This window comes from Gobio gobio (genome assembly GCF_949357685.1).
Source record: "Gobio gobio genome assembly, chromosome: 25".
Classification (NCBI taxonomy): Eukaryota; Metazoa; Chordata; class Actinopteri; order Cypriniformes; family Gobionidae; genus Gobio; species Gobio gobio.
In genome coordinates, this window is record NC_137121.1 from 18,579,501 (window position 1) to 18,602,479 (window position 22,979).

At 37.7% G+C, this 22,979-nt stretch overlaps 1 protein-coding gene across 2 annotated transcripts; it reads left to right on the top strand.

Moving 5' to 3' along the window:
• Positions 1-1,126: 1,126 nt before the first annotated feature.
• Positions 1,127-21,805, top strand: cav2 (caveolin 2). 2 transcript variants are annotated; one of them, XM_079809543.1, is made up of 4 exons: positions 1,127-1,257; positions 2,226-2,379; positions 17,251-17,438; positions 20,475-21,489. In XM_079809543.1, exons 2-4 carry the CDS (start codon positions 2,278-2,280, stop codon positions 20,623-20,625), a joined length of 441 nt encoding a protein of 146 aa, XP_079665669.1. In that variant the 5' UTR covers positions 1,127-1,257; positions 2,226-2,277; the 3' UTR covers positions 20,626-21,489. The 2 variants fall into 2 exon arrangements, with proteins under 2 accessions (XP_079665669.1, XP_079665668.1); XM_079809542.1 differs by lacking the exons at positions 1,127-1,257; positions 2,226-2,379 and adding an exon at positions 16,611-16,821 and having other exon boundaries at positions 20,475-21,805.
• The last annotated feature ends 1,174 nt before the right edge of the window (positions 21,806-22,979 follow it).

A 22,979-nucleotide genomic window follows, 5' to 3' on the forward strand; every position in this document is an offset into this window, starting at 1 on the left:
TAGCCTAACTATAATATAAAATTTGGTAAATGTTAAAATAGTTTTTTATTATTATTTTATATTTGTATGCTTGCATGTTTTATTAGTATGTTAACTTCGACAAACCTAAGAAATACATTTTGTTCACTTTTTTTGTCAATTTTTCAACTCACTAATTACATACCCTGATGGCACTTCCATTTTATTTATTTATTTATTTATACAACCACCCGGGCTCTTATTTATGGTACAGTTTGTTCTGGGGAGAGTTCCTTTATTCTTTTATTCTTCGCATGTAACCTCAAAGTGAACCATTTGAGCAGAGCCCTCTGTATCATTTGAGAGAGATGGGAATGTTGCATTTTGAGGCGAGTATGACTCACTGAACATAAATGAGGGACACAAAAAAATGAGACAGACTTTTTCCCTTGCGGTTTGTAGTATGTTGGCATAAGGCATGATAGATTTAAAGATTGAACAGTGAAGAATTATGGCTCCTCACATGTCAGACCGTGTGTTTATAATGACTTGTATCTGGTGCTAATGCATATAGAGGTCTGATAAGAGACGTATCCACCTGGTGAGCCCCCTTCCTGATAAAGAAGGCACTGTCTGCATCACTGTGAATCACCCGGCCCTGTGTTTGTGTGTTTTTTATTGTATCCAGGCAAAGGCAGTCTGAAGTTTCCATCCTTCAGCTCGGAGCAGCACTTTCCTGAACTCCAGCCAGGAAAATGTGTGTCGGCTTGGCAGCTTGGCTGTGGGAGAACTATGGGCAAAAACTAGAGGAGTTTTGCGGCAAAGGGCTTTATATAGCATTACAGCTCCTTGGGACTCCCTCTTTGGTGTAGATTGAGATATCAATAGAGGGATACTATACAGCAAGAGCTTCAATTACAGTGAATATAAGAGACGTTGGAGTAAATAGAATATGACTTAAAGAAATGAGTGTATTATGAAAAAAATTGCTCATAGTGTACATGGAAGCTATAAAATAGATCTTCTATAGATACTTGTTTGGGCATGGAGCCTGCATGGTCCACTTACATGAGTTTGACCCCTGGGACCAATGGCCTGTTACCTCCAGATAAAGCTTTAATTTCATGTTCAGCTGCACAAGGAAAACAAATGCTATTCCCCGGTCTCTACTAATTACTGACATCCCATTTCAGGAAGAAGTTTGGCCCACTCCTCCTGTTTTCTCTGTTATCAACTGTACAAAACTTCCTGTACGAGCACTGAGGCAGGCCGGTCCACTCAAAGAGAGAGAAAAATCAGGTTGGTGAGAGAGTTAGACTTTTACATTATGAATAACATATCAAATATTGAAAATATGATATTAAAAATATTTGCTTTTTAGTTGACATCCATTTTAATAGTTTTATAGGTATAAACATATTTTAAATAGATTTAGTTTTTATTTATTACTGTTAAATGATCAAAAGTACCTTTAAAATAGGTCAATAAAATTAAATAATTATCATAAAATATTGACTTTATACATGTTAGATGTATAAATCTATTTAAAATAGATTTAGTTTTATTTATTTAACTATAACAAGGGCTGTCATTAAAACTGTTGTCATTAACGTCATGATTTCTGGTCAGTTTTTAGAATGAGAAAAAAACAGTAATAAAAGAAAAATATAAAATTGGATGAATATGTAAAAAAAAAGGTAATAAAAAAATAAAAAATGTGGGAAATATGTAAAAACTATATTCATAATCATATTAATAGTAATAAACATTTTACATAATACAAATGTTATAAATATAATTAAACATATTTATTATTTTTAAGCTAACTTAAAAAGGTAAGAAATCTTTTTTTCTCTCAGATTTTCCATGGACCCTCGAGCATCCTCCGGGCCCCATGTTTGAAAACCCCCTGATAGATGATTTGTACTTGTCTGAACTGTTTTTTTGTTTTTACAATATTTCGCTGTGATGTCCAAAGCATCTGTTTATAGCAAAACCACTGTGTTCTTAGATATTTCATAACATGTAAATCTACCTATCACAAATAGAGTCCATATCCCCTCTCGGAGACAAAACCACTGTCACCACAGTGCTCAGTGTCTTCTTAACAGATTGCAGATGCTTCAGAGGAATTGCTGGCAATGCAATTGCTCTTTATTTGAATCCACATTGGTCACTGTATACTTACTTCCTCCTGAAAATGCCCGCCTTTAAACATGAACAGTGTGATGATGCCAAAGCAACTGAAACCTCCCTTTTCTCCATAGCATGATGAGCGGATGACCATAGGTTTTAGAACCAACCAATCACAGGCTACTCATGCTGGATGCCAGCGTATCCGACCTGAGACGTCTGCAAGGAAATGATGAGCAAATACAGAGATTTTTGGCAACAGCTCTGAGGAACATTTCTGTTTCAAAGGTGATGTATTATGAATCTGTGAAGAAACATGCACTTTCAAACCCTAAGAAGCTTGCATCATGCCCTGTCCCTTTAAGGCAAATCAGTTCACTCAGCAGCCACTATGGAAGGCAGAATAAAAGTGAAAGAGCTCCTTTCTACTTTAAATCTGAACCGTTTGTAAAGATTTTTTTAATAAACATTTTAAATGTTAGCATCGTGAATGTACCTCCAATCATATAGCTTTAAAACAGTGTATTTTTCAGGCTTGAAGTTAGAACTTAAGTCTATGTTTGTTCTAGACTAGAGTCAAAAACTCTATTAAACAGAGCATTGGCTCTTTAAACTGAAAGGCAGGGCTTCCATTTCGAGAGCTGCGATTTTTCACATTAATTTTTCTGTGAGTGGTCCGTCCCTCCTTCCCTTACAATATCTCTGATCATGGATCCTAAAAACTCCTTACATGGTTTTGGTGGAAACATTAAACTCTGCAGAGCAGCTGATATGGCCATGCTCCTGCCGTCACCACACAGAAAAAAAACCTTAGGACTGTGTTTAAAATTCCCCAGTTGAAAGTCCCAGTGGACCTTCATGTTTTGCTCTCAGAGTTCGCCATCAAATTTAAGAGCTGTGCAGACGTTTTGCTAAAAAAAAAAGTACCTTTCAGTCATTTTTTGTTAAAATTACCATTTTTAAGACCTTGATAATCCTATAAGTAGTTTTGTGTTATCCCTATTATGAGATTAACTATATTCCTACAACAGTCCAAATGGGACACACACACAGTTTAACCCTTTAACAGTAAATCAAGTGTCAAATGACTGTGTAATCTTTAAACTTGAAGTTAATTTTTATAACGTTGCAGTTAATTGGGCATGTTGAGAGGTACTTATAACCTTCATAAGAAGGTAGCCTGAGGCATGTTCTTCCTTGCCTTTGTACAAGCGGATGTGACTTTCCATTAACTTGTTAACACACATCAGCACCATTTAACCACCCATTCACAACACCTGAAAATATTTTCACTGACTGTCATGGTGTCTAAATAATGACTCATTTGAGTACATTTCATTTCAAAACACAAAAGAGATAAATGAAAATGAATATTTCCATTGAATAAGCCAGTCAACATTTGGTGTTTTTCTAATGCCGTTTTATCTTTTTCGGACCAGAAAAGGAGAATTTTAAAAAAATGTCCCATGCTCATGCTAATCCATAAGATGGCAGTGAATAGAGACCATCATCAAACTTTTTAAAAAAGATGGAAAAGTTGTATATACTGGGGGTATACAATGGGGTTTGGAGAAAAACGAACTAAAATGTAATATATTATTTAATTAATATTATTTAATATTTATTTAAAATTATTTACCCGTTATTTTTCTTATGAGACTCTATTGAACTGCGCCAATAGAGTCTCATGAAAACACAGTCCTGCACAGAAGACAAGCAGCCAAGGTCAGGATTTAAATTTAGTTTTTTTGTTTTTTAACCAAACCCCATTGTATACTCCGAGAACACTTGGAATGTGTTGCATTCTGTGATACTTTTATTTAATTTTTTAAAAAAGCTTCCTGCTGGTCGCTATCAACTGCGATTATATGGTGAGGGGCGAGCAGGACATTTATTTTAATTTCCTTTGGTGATCTGAAAAAGAAAGAATGGCATACTGCATTAGAACAACACCAGGGTGAGTAAATTATGACTTCATTTTCATTTTTGGGTGAACTATCCCTTTAATGCAAAGTTCAAAATGCCCATTTTGTCATGTATTCTCATAAGAGCAGTCTTAAATTAGTTAAAAAATGTCTTAAATGAACTTAAAGAGTTATGAGAAAATGAGAAATGTTCTTAATTGACAGCAGCCTAATAAACCATTTGCTGTGATAATGTTAATCAAATAACAAAGGTAACAGAGAAAATTGGATTAATCTATATTTAATGTATAATTTATGAAGTTAAGACTGTAAAGACTTTGATAACTTTATTTGATTATATATGAAGGGCACAGGAAAATTACATTTATTATAATGGGTTTACGAGAAGATTGTTTAAAGCCTAATAAATGTTGAAATTGATAGCTTTCAATTATACTGTAATGTTAAAATATCTATTATTAATGTTTTTTATTTAAAAAGTCAATTTCATAGAGACATCAGTAGCAGTATTAGTATCAGTGATACTGGCCATTCATAAAAAGATGCCATTGCAACAAATATTCAAAATATACTTTAAGTAGTCTTTAAGTAGTTTGTACATTAATTTAGAGCATAACTATGAAATTATTATAATGTAAAAATATTAAAAACTCTGATGTTTAGTCATTATTCAATGGAAATAATCTGAAATAATCAGAAACATTAATGATTCAATGCATTTTTTTTACTTGAGCCTAAGACTGTAGGCTATATACTGTACCTGCAATGGACCACTGGGATGAATTATGGAAGAAATTGGAATGCACAAAATGGTGGCTCCAGTAAAGTAAATAAAAGAGCTAGTCGGCAAAGTCACCGCCTGGTCTTTGCTTGAAACTTCGCTCAGCACATTTACATTGGCTGGACCATATGATTCCAGAATATAGAGTTTTTAGCATTATTGAAGGGTAAGAAACAACATTTATGGTACCAGCCTTGTCAGATTTTATTGCTAAATTAAAACTTTATTGAAATTTGAGTTTGGAAAGTGTAACAATGTCCACCGGATGCTAGTGTAGATGAACCCAAGTGCAGTTTATTAATGAAAACATGAGCAAATACAAAACAAAACAAATTAAAACATGACTTAAACCAGCGTAGACTTGACCTAAAACATAACATGACTTGACAACCCAACAAACAATACTCAACCAAGGAATGAGGCAAATATGAGGGCTTAAATACACAAAGACTATGGCTGCTTCCCAATTCGCCTACTTATACAACGTCCTAAAAGTATGTACTCTTTTTGTGAAGAAAAAGTACATACTTTTGAGTGTGTAGCAGAAGAGTATGCAAGCTTTGGGACATACTACTTCGTCATCTTTAACGGACTATGTTACGTGCGTCCCGTCACCGTTTAAACTGCCCTGTCAATCATCGTCACAGTTCAAATCCCCCGCTTTCAATTTAATTTCCTACCGTATCGGAGAGAAATGTAGTCGCTCGTTGATCTGCCTTTCGTGGGTCTTTAATGCAGAGACTCCTCTCATGTTTGCAAAGTTAATGGCCAAACGTATCATTACAAAAGTTCTCAATGCTGCTGAAGGAGAAATATAATGTGGATAATAATGAATATATATCTTTTCGTCAGGTTAAATACTGATAATTGCTCACTCAAACCACTTTATCTAATCCTCTCCACTTAACCGTCAGACTCGCGTAACCGTCATGTTTGTAGTTTTTTAAACACTTTTTATCTGCGTTTGTAGTTCTAATCGAATCCTCGTCCATCTCGCAATGGGTTGTGGGCAATATCAGCTGTTAGAGTGCGCATCGATCTGCACTTCGGATTCTGACCGGAAATAGTAGACCATCCGGGAATCTTTGGAATACTTTTTTCAACATACTAAGATTTGGGACATACTAATTCTTTTTTCGAATACTATTTAGTACGGATAGTATGCGAATTGGGACGCAGCATATGACTAAACAAGACACACCTGTGAACAATCAAAACAATGAACCAATGACAGAACTGAACTGAGAACACATGACAAAAACAACCAATGAGAACAAGGGACAAACAAAACCCAAAACCGTGATAGCAAGTGTTTGATATTTTGCAATTTCCCCATTTAATTAGACAGGAGCTGTACTCGCATGACTTAAAATAGCTGCCTTTTGTTAGGCTAAAGGACGTTTCTTTAGCATTATCATGGTTTTTGGAACACTTTCAAAGGCATCTGCCAGTTTGAAAACAAATTGGCAACTCTAAAACCTTTTATTAAACCCAGATAAAAAGCTTTCGCAAGCCAAAAGAGGTCTTAAGAAGATCACATTCCTCAAGAGCACCGAATGGAAATTCAGCTTCCTCATGACCACGCCCTATGTCCTTTGTCTGTGCATTGTTTGTGCTAATATTGGGATAGCGAAAAGCAGTGATCTCTCACACATCTGTTTTCAAATACTCATTACACCCTCAATCAAGCGAGCAGGGTAAGCGGTGGTCTCATTATTGTGTGTTCATGACCGGAGCTTCCTTTTGAACTCCTTGGGACACTCCACCCACCCGCGCACACTCATTCACTCCAGGTCGCATTCATACCGCGGGAAGTGTGTGGTCCGATAGCTGCGTATTTGGTTTCAAACACTGTTTTTCCATGAAAAGACAAAGGTTTGATGACACTGAGCTTGGAATTCAGCCTGCGGGGTTCACAGTGTCAAAGACTGCAGTGAAGGCCATGCAGTGTAGGCCTACTTAACTGAGTTTTCCTTGTGTACTAAGGTCCATAATGATAGATTGATGGATTTAGAGTACACACTCTTATGTAGACCTCATAAATGAGACAATTAACCTCTCATCGGTATCCCTGAGATGATGTTTGTGGAGCAAGGTGGAAAGGTGGCAGCCGAGGCCTAAAAATAGCCTCAACAGAACCGTTTCATCGCCGTAGCTTGGAAGGAAAGAGAAAGAAAACTGTGTGTGAGCTGATAGTGTGGTCGGGGAGAACGAGGGAGAGAGAAGGCATAATTAAAGACTAAATTTAACTTGGGAATTCCACTTTGGGGGAACCCTAGATGAAAGTTTGCGTGTCTGACTACTTCAGAGGCCATTAGCTACATGCTAACCGCCTTCAACTCAAGATAAAAAAAAAACACTACAGAAAAAACAAAAGGGCTTTTCTCTCTCTAGTTGTGTTCCATCCAGCCCACACCCTTTTGACACAGAATTAGCGTGAGTGTTCCTGTAAAACATCACTGTTGCTAAGTTTGGGGGTCCGTGGCTAGCATGGTTTTTGCTAATTCGGGTAGCTCATTCAAGTGTTGTCCTCATGTTCCAGTGCAAACAAGTCTGGAAAACTACTAGAGCAGTGACGGTTGACAGTGTTTGCTTTGGACCACACGGCTACTCCAGTCATCTGGTTCAAATGTACACATAGCTAACTAGCTAACTAAGAAGAAGATAAATTAAAGATGCATGTTTTTTGCCATAGATAGATAGATAGATAGATAGATAGATAGATAGATAGATAGATAGATAGATAGATAGATGGATGGATGGATGGATGGATGGATGGATGGATGGATGGATGGATGGATGGATGGATGGATGGATGGATGGATGGATGGATGGATGGATGGATGGATGGATGGATGGATGGATGGATAGATAGATAGATAGATAGATAGATAGATAGATAGATAGATAGATAGATAGATAGATAGATAGATAGATAGATAGATAGATAGATAGATAGATAGATAGATAGATAGATAGATAGATAGATAGATAGATAGATAGATAGATAGATAGATAGATAGATAGATAGATAGATGGATAGATTTTGGTTGGTAAAAAAGTGAAATCTTGTGAACCATTTTAAATAAATGTAGTTCTGGTAAATCATTTTGGCTTTAAAAAGACAAACAGTGAACCGTTCTGGCACATTGAGCGCTTATCGCTCTCTTTTGTTTGTTGCAATCAGTGCCTTTTTAGAGCAATGCAATGTAGCCCAGTGGAAGTGGAAATAAGTTCATGAGAGCAGAGTTGAAGCCAGGACACTTTCATGTTACATTGGTGAAGTAGCTAGTAAATGCTTATATATGCAAAGCTAGCTATTGGGGGAAATTAAACATTTACTATTAAATTTATTTAATAACTTATTACAAATATTCCACGATTCTTCAATTTTACTTAAAGCCACAATATGTCATTTTTCGCTGCTATAGAGGTCGCTTATTCAAAACAAAGGTGTAGCTTGATGACTCCTTGATTTCGCAGAGTTTTTATTATGTCACAGATGTCATGCGTATGTGAGGTAACGCAGCACTTGTTTAATCATACATTTGAGTGTGTTGAAAGTTATATTGTATTGTTAATCTGTGCGTTTGATCGCTCTGTGACTACTACGAGAAACTTGCTGCACACTGCAGTAAGCTAGATCTATTAGGCATGGTAAAACAAGATTTAGACAATAAGACTAACTTTGTTGAGCTATTTAACAACGATTCGTTTTTTGTCGATGAATGAATCCAAACAGTTGCTCGCCTGTCTAATAAAACGCATGATATATTAAAGCGTCTTTGGTGTTTCCATGGTTTTCCTGGTTAAAATGGCTTATTTCTCTGGATTTAAACATTCTTGGAAACATGTGGGATACTGTAAGTACATAAGTCAACAAAATATATAACACTGTTCTAGTAGTTTTTGGATATTTTGAAACAAAAATCTTACACATTGTGCCTTTAATGTGGTAAGGGTGCAAGATTTGTTTACTTTGTCTTTCAAAATATCATTTTGGTTTTATACAGAGATGAAGTCACTTTCTGGAGAAGAATGTTGCCATTAGAATTGTCAGTCACGCCACGCCCATTGTTTAAGAATACTGCATATTCAGACATACTACTCATTTTGGACTAATCATTTTCGGAAAGTAGGAAAATAGGCATATTTGAACATGAGGTAACATGATGGAAAGCGACATTGAGGACATGAAATGATTACAAGAACATTTCACTTTCAATTTTTAGTTCGATTTTAGTTTTTATTAAATATTAACATGAATGTGAAAATTATTTATAAATTATTTAAAATACACTCCTATGTTCACCCAATGGGATGTGATAAATAACAACTAGTATGATTTCTAAACATTTTGAGTTTACGAGTTTTCATGAGGGGGCATGAAAATTTACTGCAAAGTATAAATCACCTAGAAGCTGAAAATCTTAAATTGATATGTTTATCACAGGGCAGCTTATAAAAGCTCGAAGGAGGTGCATGAGACTTGGCTTAAAATAAAGGGGAAAAGCACACCTGAAGCTGTTGAGTAACAGCACTGGTATGCACGATCTGAAATGTTGAGAGTCATCTATCTGATCTAAACTATGCTGGAAAATGGTTTGAGGGGTCTGTCATGTGATGGAGATGATGAATATTCCGCCATGTGCGACTGGGCAACGATGTCAAAGCTGCAGGGTTAAAGCTTGCGAGGACTCAAGGGCTTGTTCCTGCAACACCACAGCAAAAGCTGCTCCACAGTAAGTACAGATGGAAAAACGTATTTATCTCTTCCCGCAAAGCGCATATAATCTATCGACTAATGTGACCTCGGGCTCTGGGTGGATCCCCGCTGTGTTTACCACACCTTCAGCCAGTGCTGTTCGCTAGAACACAGAACAACGTGGGTACAGATGAAGAGATTGAGTGCTTTTGACAGGTTTATTGTGTTTGGAAAAGTTACAAAGCATTAAATTTGATCTGTATAGACAAAGATACATGCTGGCAGAGAGCATGAAGGCTAATGTATTCCCTCTAGTCTACTTTCATTTCCTTAAGTTGATTTAAGTTCAGACTTTATAAGAGTCAATGCAGAAACAAAGGCCGCTTTTATGTCTGAATGAGTTATGCAAAGACTTTCATCAGTTCTGTGTTGTAAAGCTTTTGTTTCCTTCTGCTGAAGACTTTAATTGAAATCTTCTGTTTTGATTGCCAATTGCCTATTCTACAAGTAATAGCCAGGAATACTATTCACACTTAATTTTTTTGTATAGTGTAATTGTATAATGCATGTGAAAATGTGAGGTTCCACGCCTGGGTGGTGATGACAATAGAGTAACATTGCTATAGGCTGATTCTCACGATTACTGACTGTCAGGGTTTATTATGATGTGTCGGTGGAGATTCACAGAGCTGAGAGCTTTAGCAGATGAGCTGACTGTCAGGAAGGCCAATCTGATATCATTGTTTTTCTGCAGGTAGAATTAGACCACGGAACCATGGAATGTGACCTTTGGCTAATTCATCAAAAATCACCAGCATTGTTTGTGCCTTAGGATGAATAGTTTTCCTTATCATGAGTATGTGTGTACACATCTTAATCTTCACTGTAAAAAAAAAACTGTTGTTTTTACAAAAACTTAAAACTAAATGGTAGCTGTGGTTGCCAGAATAATTTTGTAAAAAAGACAGTAAAAATCTAGTTAAAGAACAACAAGTACATACAGTATAAAATTAATTTACAAACAAGACATTTTTAATTTAAGCCAGTAAATACATTTAACAACGCACACTGCTACTAAAATCATTTTTGTATTTTTAACATATACTGACAACCACCATAGTAATACAATTAGTAAAAGATGAACCCATATGAAGAATCATGAATAAGTTCATCACAAGTAGCTTTTCCACGGGCAAAAATACACAGATTAAGCATAACATTATGACAGGTGAAGAGAATAACACTGATCTCTTCACTATGGCACCTGTTGGTGTGTGGGATATATTAGGCAGCAAGTGAACATTTTGTCCTAAAAGTTGATGTGTTAGAAGCAGGAAAAATGGGCAAGCGTAAGGATTTGAGCGAGTTTGACAAGGGCCAAATTGTGATGGCTAGACGACTGGGTCAGAGCATCTCCAAAACTGCAGCTCTTGTGGGGTGTTCCCAGTCTGGACAGTACATCAAAAGTGATCAAACGAAGGTGACAGGGTCATGGCTGGCCAAGGCTCATTGATGAATGTGTGGAGCGAAGGCTGGCCCGTGTGGTCCGATCAAACAGACGAGCTACTGTAGTTAATACTGGTTCTGATAGAAATGTGTCAAAATAAACAGTGCATCACAGTTTGTTGCGTATGGGGCTGCAAAGTTGTGCAAACCAGTCAGGGTGCCCATGCTGACCCCTGTTCACCTCCGAAAGTGGCAACAGTGGGCATATGAGCATCACAACTGGACCACGGAGCAATGGAAGAAGATGGCCTGGTCTGATTAATCACTTATTTCTTTTACATCACGTGGATTGCCGGGTGTGTGTGCGTCGCTTACCTGGGGAACACATGACACCAGGATGCACTATGGGAGGAAGGCAAGCCGGCAGAGGCAGTGTGATGCTTTGAGCAATGTTCTGCTGGGAAACTTGGGTCCTGCCATCCATGTGGATGTACCTAAGCATTGTTGCAGACCATGTACACACCCTTTCATGGACACGGTATTCCCTGGTGGCTGTGGCCTCTTTCAGCAGGATAATGCGCACTGCCACAAAGCAAAAACGGTTCAGGAAGGGTTTGAGGAGCACTATAAATGAGTTTGAGGTGTTGAATTGGCCTCTAAATTCCCCAGATCTCATTCCAATCGAGCATCTGTGCGATGTGTTGAACAAACAAGTCCGATCCATGGAGGCCCCACTTCGCAACTAACAGGACTTAAAGGATCTGCTGCTAACATCTTGGTGCCAGCTACCACAGCACACCTTCAGGGGTCTAGTGGAGTCCATGCCTCGATGGGTCAGGGCTGTTTTGGCAGCAAAAGAGGGACCAACACAATATTAGGACATTAAGTCATAATGTTTTGCCTGTTCGGTGTATATCCTTGTATATAGATGGTGCACAGATGGCACTAAAATAATGTAATAAACATTCATTAAATAACAGAAGATGTAACAAACCCAAATGTACATAACTGATAACAAAATCTATTAAGAAACATACTTGAAGTGTCAATTCTGGGAATGTCAGTTTATGACTGTATTATAAGTTGATTTGTTCTTTTATACTTCTAAAAACTGTACAATTAACAGCATTTTACTGTTACATGTAATGTCCAGTTAGATTACAATAGGTTACAATTTTCCCTCAAAAATAGTATGGGAATTTACTGTTAACCTGTTAACAGTTTGATTCCATAGTGTTTTTACAATATTTTACTGTTAAAATTACACTAATTTTTTACAGTAAATTCCCATACTATTTTTGCGGGAAAATTGTAACCTATTGTAATCTAAATGGACATTACATGTAACAGTAAAATGCTGTTTATTGTTTATTGCGCAATTATGATTGATATTTTAATAGACTTATTCATTTTGAAACTGTCATGAGTGTTTCTATGATTTTTTTCTGCATGATGGTTGCACCAAATGACGTTTTGTTAAAATATTATTTTAATATTTTATTTGATATAAATTCATTTTTAAAATGATATTTACCTAAAAAAATTTTAATAAAAGATTGTGCCAAACTTTTCTTTAAAAACATTTTTTTTTCATTATGATACCAGGACAGTAGCCTGACAAGCCAGACCCACATCAAGATGTTGGGTCTGGGAACACACCGTTGGCAGGGCTCAATCCGAGGGGCGGGATAAATGGTTGTCTTTCAAATTCCCTCTGCACACAATAGGATAGCACTACAACCAACCAGAGCAACAAGGAAGGTGAAGCGGAGCTTAAACTTTTGCCGTATCCGGTCGGCAATACTCCGAACACATCTTCCTTTTTTAAGAATGACTTCAGTGCCGTTCTTTGTTCTTTTCTCAAAGAAAAGCTTAACTCCAAGTCTTCCAGAGTCGCGGCCAAAGCCGATTCGAAAGACCGCTGTTCGCCAGCTTCTTTGTTTACAAGTAGCACACGGAACCACTGCAACTCTGCCGTCATTATGTTAAGCCTGCCCTCCGACTCTATACACGATGTGATTGGCCTGACCAGAGTTTGGTTTTTCCAACTCGCAAGCCAACAGAGAGTTGCTAGACGCCCTGGCTGCAAATTACATTTGCCTAGATTTCTAGGCTACCAGGACAGTTGTATCACCCCAAAAATGTTTACGTGAAAAATAGGTGTATTCCAGTGGATTTAAATTGTAATGTATTTTCGAAAAATCTAGATCCAGTTTTTTTTGTTTTTGTTTATTGAAATTAAAGATTTGAGTTAATACAATGAAGGAGATTGGTTTATTAAATAGAAATTCTAAATATTATATGAACCACATTAATTATCTAAGTTGATCTGACGAAAGATAAAAAGTTGTGATAAATCATGAAAACTATTTTTTACAGTGACACAATTTTGGGGTGAACTATCCCTTTAAATTTCACTCGTTTTATGCTACTTTATGGCAGCTGTCATTCACTTGCTAAGTTGATATATTGGTCTTATTACTTTGCTTCAGAAGCTTGATGGGCTGGTCCCGTATCCTCAAGGGGAAATCTGTTGAACTTGCAAACTTAAGTTATTATGATGGTATAAAAGATTGCTCCAGAATAGATCAATCAGATTTGCCTGCCAAACCCTTCATCACAGATTATAGTACTTGATACCTTCAATAAAGAGTTTAGCAGTAAAGTCTGACTGTCTCACTGTATTTTGGACCAACAACAAAAAAATACAGTAGGCCCACACCCTCATCAAACTAGAGATCATAGTGGCCGTTCATGATGCTGACAACGTTTGATCACTTCAATCACACAGGCAGAGGAAAGGTCTTGGCACCTTTGCTTTGCTGTTGAAAATCAGCTGTGTGTTTATCCATAGGGATTATGGCCTGTATTGTGCGTGTCCGTGGGTAGAATGGGCTTTTCACTCCCACTGTTGTGCTTTTGCTCCGCTGTCATGAGCCGCCACGGCCTCTCCCCTTTTTCCTCCCGAATGTTACAACACAATGAGTTTGTTGTTTACGTGTGTATTAGCTCCAGTGAAACTCCCTCCATTCCTTCTGGTTATAGATAAACATTATATTCAGACATTTGGTAAGAATTATGAAAACAAACTGTTTGGGACTATACAACAGAGGATGTTTTGCAGAATGACCAAGCTGCTCACCAACCACTTTCATTTTTGGAATAGATCAGCTTGGAAATTTTGTTAGGTCAAATTATCTGATATTTGAAGAGTGATGAGGGTCTTTATATCATTTTCTCGGCATGTTGGTTGCACCACATGACTTTGATATGGCAGAAAAATTAAAGGCAAAATTATTTTGTTAAAGTATTATTTTGATATACACTCACCTAAAGGATTAATAGGAACACCTGTTCAATTTCTCATTAATGCAATTATCTAATAAACCAATCACATGGCAGTTGCTTCAATGCATTTAGGGGTGTGGTCCTGGTCAAGACAATCTCCTGAACTCCAAACTGAATGTCGGAATGGGAAAGAAAGGTGATTTAAGCAATTTTGAGCGTGGCATGGTTGTTGGTGCCAGACGGGCTGGTCTGAATATTTCACAATCTGCTCCGTTACTGGGATTTTCACGCACAACCATTTCTAGGGTTTACAAAAAATGGTGTGAAAAGGGAAAAACATCCAGTATGCGGCAGTCCTGTGGGCGAAAATGCCTTGTTGATGCTAGAGGTCAGAGGAGAATGGGCCGACTGATTCAAGCTGATAGAAGAGCAACTTTGACTGAAATAACCACTCGTTACAACCGAGGTATGCAGCAAAGCATTTGTGAAGCCACAACACGCACAACCTTGAGGCGGATGGGCTACAACAGCAGAAGACCCCACCGGGTACCACTCATTTCCACTACAAATAGGAAAAAGAGGCTACAATTTGCACGAGCTCACCAAAATTGGACAGTTGAAGACTGGAAAAATGTTGCCTGGTCTGATGAGTCTCGATTTCTGTTGAGACATTCAGATGGTAGAGTCAGAATTTGGCGTAAACAGAATGAGAACATGGATCCATCCTTGTTACCACTGTGCAGGCTGGTGGTGGTGGTGTAATGGTATGGGGGATGTTTTCTTGGCACACTTTAGGCCCCTTAGTGCCAATTGGGCATCGTTTAAATGCCACGGCCTACCTGAACATTGTTTCTGACCATGTCCATCCCTTTATGACCACCATGTATCCATCCTCTGATGGCTACTTCCAGCAGGATAATGCACCATGTCACAAAGCTCGAATCATTTCAAATTGGTTTCTTGAACATGACAATGAGTTCACTGTACTAAAATGGCCCCCACAGTCACCAGATCTCAACCCAATAGAGCATCTTTGGGATGTGGTGGAACGGGAGCTTCGTGCCCTGGATGGGCATCCCACAAATCTCCATCAACTGCAAGATGCTATCCTATCAATATGGGCTAACATTTCTAAAGAATCCTTTCAGTACCTTGTTGAATCAATGCCACGTAGAATTAAGGCAGTTCTGAAGGCGAAAGGGGGCCAAACACAGTTCTAGTATGGTGTTCCTAATAATCCTTTAGGTGAGTGTAAAAAAAAGTTTTCAAGAATTCAAGAAAAAAAAATATATCAGGCCATATATATATATATACGCACATATATATATATATATATACGCACATATATATATATATATATATATATATATATATATATATATATATATATATATATATATATATATATATATATATATATATATATTAGTTCCATCGCCCTGACATTTTTGGGTTAACTGTACCTTTAAAAAAAAAAGGCAAATAGCAAGGCAAATACCAGCACTGAATCAGTTTCCAGTGTAAAAAAATATGGACAGTGGCCTATTGGCTGAAGTTCAGACTGTCTGAAAGCTGAAAAATACTGGTTCAAAACAGTACAGTTTATGCATAAACCAGTAACTCAAAATATGTCTCATATTCAATATATTTTTATTTTGCAGAGAATAGAAGTAGGCCTCAACTGAACAAAGCTGGTCACACTGAACTTACATGTAGGCTATGTCCTGTTAAAAAACTAGAAAGTAAAAAAGGACTGTATGATATAACCAGCAACAATTTGAGTAAAATTTAGATTTTCAAATTTTGAACTAAAACTTATAGGCGTTTTAAGAAGGTTATCAAGTAGCTAGCTACATGTTGAGAGTGTATTAGTCTTGGATAGTTGAGATCCAGAAAATCAATGTAGCTTTCAATGGATTTTTGACAGTTCAGCACAAAACGGTTGTATAGTAGGCCTATGTGTAAATAACCAGAACAGAAAATACCATTACCCTTCCTTCTCCAAGAATCCAGTGAAGCTTAATGATTAATGAAGAGTGTGAGATAAACATTTAGCAATCCCTAAAGTTTTAACGTTTAAAAACTTCATTTGAATGAATAAATGAATTCATGAAACGGGTGAGGAAAAATACTACAAATAGCGACCTATAGGATAGAGGAAATAACAACAATCTGTTAACATTCCTTGAATTCTGTTTCAATAAACAATATATAGAGATAAGGACGGCTAGACAGGGATTTATTCCTAAAAAGGTTCCTTATCATTGTTCCACATTTGTTTGGAGCAGTGAATTGAGCGCCGTTTGTGTGTTTTGTCTGCGCGTGAACGCGTCTTCCGTGAGGGGCGTGGACGCGTCCTGCCTCGAGCGCACAGTGCGCGCGTACAGCAGGCGCAACAGACAGCAGTGCGCGCCTCGCATCTCCAAAACAAAAAAATGGGGCTTGAAAAAGAAAAATCGGAAACCAGTGTCATTATGGATGAGGATGAATTCAATAGATCGATTGAACCTATACTTGGGAGAAAACCGAAAGTGTATTCAGAGGTCCCGGACAGAGATCCTAAAGATATAAACGCGCATCTAAAGGTATGTGACAAGTTATTGCAAGACATTTTACTATCGCTGATGGCTACAACATCGTTGATATAAGAGTTGGCAACGTGTTGTTTACGGTATGATGCGAAGTTATTTTCACTTGCCGCTATTCACGTGCATTAATGTTTTTCAGGATGAGTCTGTTCGATTTGAATTAGTGTAGTTGCACATGCGCAATATTAATCTTTTTATCACCACTTCAGTTTAGATTACTTTATTTGCATGTTTGTTTTGCATAGTACTGCATTCATATAGGAATACAATTTCTATAAAGAGATTCAACACTGACCTCTTGGTCTTTGAAGGTAAGGTTAAAATATAAATTTGACAATTTCTTTCTTTTTAAAGGGTACTTTTGGACTAATTTGGAAGTCGAGTTTGTGCACTATTGGTTTTCATATTTTATGTTTGATTCCACAGGTTGATTTTGAAGACATCATTGCTGAGCCCATCTCCACGCACAGCTTTGACAGAGTGTGGATCAGCAGTCATGCTGTGTTCGAGCTGGTGAAATACATCTTCTACCGGATCCTCACCACGTTTCTGGCTATCCCCATGGCATTTATTGCGGGGATTGTTTTCGGGATCCTCAGCTGTATACATATTTGGTATGAAAAGGCTTCTTGTTGGGGAAGGCTGTTGGCTCTCTGTTGTATTTTCCACAGCCCAATTGCAGAATATTTGCCTTTGGCCACTTCCCACCTAGATAAAGACTGGCATTTGACAAAATTGAAGAAATACCACAGATAAAGTCTTGCATACTGGTTTTGAACAGTAGCCTACACGTGGGCCTGCATTTTCCACACATGGTGGAAAAATCCACACATAACTCTCATTGGATTGTTTACATTCTAGTCAAGTGGCTTTCTCCGACTTCTTAGGGGTTTGACACATGCAAGCAGAAACTTGGCAAAGCTTGGTGCTTGACCCTTGTGCAGTTTAGATCAGAAGCTCTTTCAGGGTCAGTATTCCTAAGGTGCACAGCACACTTTACAAACTTTACAACCCAGAGTAGCGGAGTGACCCCATTAGCTTAGGAATGAGTAGTGCTGACAAATTAGCCAGATACGATCAAATGTCAATCTGTCATTGTAGCTCAAAGGGAGAAGAGAAACTACTTAGTAAATTTTGCATGTCTAAGGTGCTATAGTGGGCGACATCTTAAATTGTGGAGTTTGTTGAATACGTGTCTTTTCTACTCTTCTAAATGATTGTACTTGATAGATGTACTTGTACCTGTGATTGTACTTGCACCTGGTAGATGCTAAAACATATGAAACAAATCTCATCCCAGAATATCATAAAGATTTGGAAATGGACTGTTCCATACCAACCACCTAGTACACCTTAGCAATTGCAATGTGCTAATAGGACTTTGTAAATTTAAGGTGTCACAGACATGAATGATGCTTCAAACTGTTCAGCTTGTTATGGAGTAGAAATTCCTATCAACCATCTATCAACACCCTAGCGACCACCTAGAACATCATGTACAATGCTAAAAACCTCACAGAACCTCATCAACCACATAACAACATAGCAACACCCTAACAACCACCTAGATTACCAAGCATAGTAATAAAAAAACGCACAGAACATTAGAAAGTCCATTACAATGCCATAGCAACCACCTAGATAGAGCATAGTTTTAAAACCCTCACATAACCTTAGCAACCGCATGGCAACACTCTTGAAACCAATCAATCTTAGTGCAAAATACTACTCAGAACCTTAGCAAAATTCCCTAGCAGCTAAAACACCAAGCAAACTGCTAAAAACCACGCACAACCTTAGCAACTGCATATCAGCATCCTAGCAACTTCCCTAGAACGTCAAAGAAAAATCAGGCAGAATATTAGCAACCACATGGCAATGCCTTAGCAACCATCTAGAACAGCAAGCACAGTGCTACAATCACACAACTGTATGAACAGCATAGCAACACTCTAGCAACCACCCAAACATAGTGCTAAAAAACACACAGAACCTTAGCAACCACGTAGCAATGCCCTATCAATGACCTAGTACACCTTAGGAATTGCATAGCATAACATGCTAATAGTATTTTGTAAATCTGATGCTTCAAATTGTGCAGCTTGTAAAAAGTAATTACTTTCCCCAAACTCCTATCAACCATCTATCAACACCAAGTGCAATGCTGTAAACCTCACAGATCCTCAACAACCACATAACAACATAGCAACACCCTAGCAACACCTAGATCACCAAGCCTAGAGCTAAAAGCCACAGGAACTTAGCAGCTGCAAAGCAACACCCTAACAACCACAGAAAATCAAGTACAGTGCTATAAACCTCACAGAACCTCAACAAACACATAATATAGCAACACCCTAACAACAATCTCATCAAGCATAGTGCTAAAAACCGCAGGACCTTTGCAGCTGCAAAACAACACCCTAACAACCAAGTAGAACATCAAGTACTGTGCTAAAAACCTCACAGAACCTCAACAAACACATAACAACATAGCAACACCCTAGCAACCACCTCGATCGCCAAGCCTAGTGCTAAAAACCTCACAGAACCTCAACAAACACATAACAACATAGCAACACCCTAGCAACCACCTAGATCGCCAAGCATAGTGTTAAAAACCTCACAGAATCTCAACAAACACATAACAAGATAGCAACACCCTAGCAACCACCTAGATCGCCAAGCATGTGCTAAAAGCCACAGGAACTTAGCAGCTGCAAAGCAAGACCCTAACAACCACAGCACATCAAGTACAGTGCTAAAAACCTCACAGAACCTCATCAAACACATAATATAACAACATAGCAACACCCTAGCAACCACCTAGATCGCCCAGCATAGTGTTAAAAACCTCACAGAAGCTCAACAAACACATAACAACATAGCAACACCCTAGCAACCACCTAGATCGCCAAGCATGTGCTAAAAGCCACAGGAACTTAGCAGCTGCAAAGCAACAACCACAGAACATCAAGTACAGTGCTATAAACCTCACAGAACCTCAACAAACACATAATATAGCAACACCCTAACAACAATCTAGATCATCAAGGTTAGTGCTAAAAGCCACAGGAACTTAGCAGCTGCAAAGCAACACCCTAACAACCACAGAACATCAAGTACAGTGCTAAAAACCTCACAGAACCTCAACAAACATATAACAACACCCTAGCAACCACCTAGATCGCCAAGCATCTGCTAAAAACCACAGAACCTTGTGTTTTCAAGATTTGTTTTTTTTTCCTTTCAAAAATGTAGTTCATTATAAATTAGGTTAATTTCATAAATAGACACATTTCCTAAATACCTTTAATGTTATAAATAGGAAGATTGTTACAAAAAATATGATTTTAGACCTGTTCTGTGGATACTGGAAACACGCTTTATGTATTCTCTCACCTCTTATTAATCCCTTATGGGCCAGTCACTCTCACTGAGAGATCTTGCATATGTGTTTAATGCCAACAATATCAAAGGTGATGATTTAATGGAACCATCTGAAATGATGGTTAATGCTTTGCACACTTTCCAGGGTCCATTTTTTACTCCAGAACAAAGAGAGAGGAACACGTTCGCCTTGATGTGAATGATTATTATTTAAGACCATATATCAGCACACATGATGATGAGTTATTTTCCATCTGCAGGGTGGTGATGCCAGTGATCCAGGGCTGTATGATGACACTGCCCCCCATCCACGTGATCTGGACCAGCTTGACGGACATGTTTATAGGGCCTTTCTTCTTCAGCCTTGGACGGTGCTTGTCCTCCATCAATGTCAAGACTGTGCAAAATTGAGCAAGTCTGTCCAAATCTAACTCCGCATAGAAGTGTTGCAGAATCTTTCTGTCATGTTCTTTTGGCCTCCTTTTTGAGGGTTATTAGCTGAAGGATAAGTAATCCTTGAATTCTGAAGCAAAGAGAAGAGAAAGAACTTTTCTTTCATTTCAGTAGACAATTGCAATATTCATTCTATTATTTGGCCACTGACATGTCAACCTCGTAATGGGCGGTGCCAGCGTCAGTGCTGACATGCTTTTTCAATATTGTTATGTAAGTCTAATTAAGCTTTCGTGTTGTAATGCAAAGCTTTTCAAATATTTTACTGTAATGATTGAGATTTTTACCTTAAGGATAAGATATTGTGCTACTGCATGTAATATGATATTGCAATAAGCGCGTGATGTGCTTGCAAGGAAAAAATTATGCAACTACTTCCAATAGGGTTGTAGTGTTGTGCGAGTTAATATTTATATTGTTCGGAGTTGATCGATTTTTATCAACAAGAGTAAATTAGATGATTTGATGGCAAGACTATTTATGATTTTCAGGTACATTCCTATTATTGAGAGCCTTCTATTCAAATATAACATATTTTGTTCTGTATTAATGACTTCTTTTTGTAATGAAGTGCCCAAATGGCGATTGGTTTGACTTGCAAAGCCACATTTGACATGCTGTTTGCCATTGATTGTCCTTTGTTAGTGGCTCCGCAGAGTAAATGGAATATTTGACTGTGCAATGGAACATTAGAGGCTCAGGTGCCGTTTCCTCACCCCTGTTGAATGATGTCATGTAGCAAACATGCTGAACACAGCTCAGCTTATGAAAGACAGAACAAAATGGCTTTTACTTAACAAATAAAATTATTTTTGGAAGTTGAATGGACTGTTTTCATTGCTGAGAGACCATGGAGATCACTTTGCGGCACATGGAATGTTAACCTGACAAGATTTAAGATTTTATGCAATGTGAAAAACCCTCTGTGTGACATGTTCAATGCAGATATGCCTGAGGATAACGGTGTAAGGGTTTAAACAGATCTTAAAACATGCTTCTTTTTTAACCTGAGCTACAGTGACCTTTGGCCGCAATCACCGTCGTTGTTGTTTGCATATTTTGCATTGCCTGCACCTCCCAGAACCTGAACTGGATATACAAATATTTGTAAGGTACAATAAAATGACACTAAAAGATGTATAGATATGTTATGATTGCTAAGTTATAATAAGTATCATAAGTTACAAATATAAGGAAAAACAAACTGCGGCTGCATTATTGTTGAAAACATTCCAAACTAAAGTGCAAGTCTTGCCTTGAGGTGTATTTTGGTATGCAAACTGACCTTAGTATAGTCACGTTTGCAGCTTTATACATTTCAAGTCAAGTATGAATGTCTTAAAGGGATAGTTCACCTCAAAATTAGCCCATGATTTACTCGCCCTCAAGTCATCCTAGGTGTATATGGAATTCTTCTTTCAGACGAATACAATTGTAATTACATTAAAAACTGTTCTAGCTCTTGCAAGCTTTATAGTGGCAGTGAATGGCTGTTTCTGTTTTGAAGTCCATAAAAGTGCATGTATCCATCATAAAAGTGCTCCACACGGCTCCGGGAGGTTAATAAAGGCTGTCTGAAGTGAAGCGATGTGTTTGTGTATGAAAAATATCCATATTTAAAACATTACAAACCACAATCCCTAACTTCCGCTAACTGTCGTATGCGCGTTCACGAGAGACTGGCGTTCCAGCGTAGGACGTATACTTAGCGTAAGTTCAGGTGATGAATGCAGGAGAATAGAGGACAGAGTAAAACAAAACTTGGTTCTCGCGACAACTAGCATATTCTCACCGGAGCGTCCTACGCCATTCGCTGGAACGTCAGTCTCTCGTGAACATACGTACGACAGTTAGTGGAATTCAGAGAATACAGTTTGTAAAGTTTTAAATATAGATATTTCTCTTACACACACACATCACTTCACTTTAGAAGGCCTTTATTAACCCCCTGGAGCTGTGTGGAGCATTTTTATGATGCACTTCTATGGACTTCAAAACAGAAACAGCCATTCACTGCCATTATAAAGCTTGAAAGGGCCAGGATATTTTTTAATATAACTCTGAAAGAAGAATGCCATATACACCTAGGATAACTTGAGGGTGAGTAAATCATGGGCTAATTTTCATTTTTGGGGGAACTATCCCTTTAACAGAGCTAAAACTTTAAACTAAAATAGTAGCCAATAAGTGTTCAGCATACTGAATACTATTTTACTAGTTTAGTAAAACTAGTCTATTTAAAACATCCTAAGATGCACCTTATGCATATAGCAGTAAAATAGTAGGATGGCTAATTTGGTTAAAAATATAAG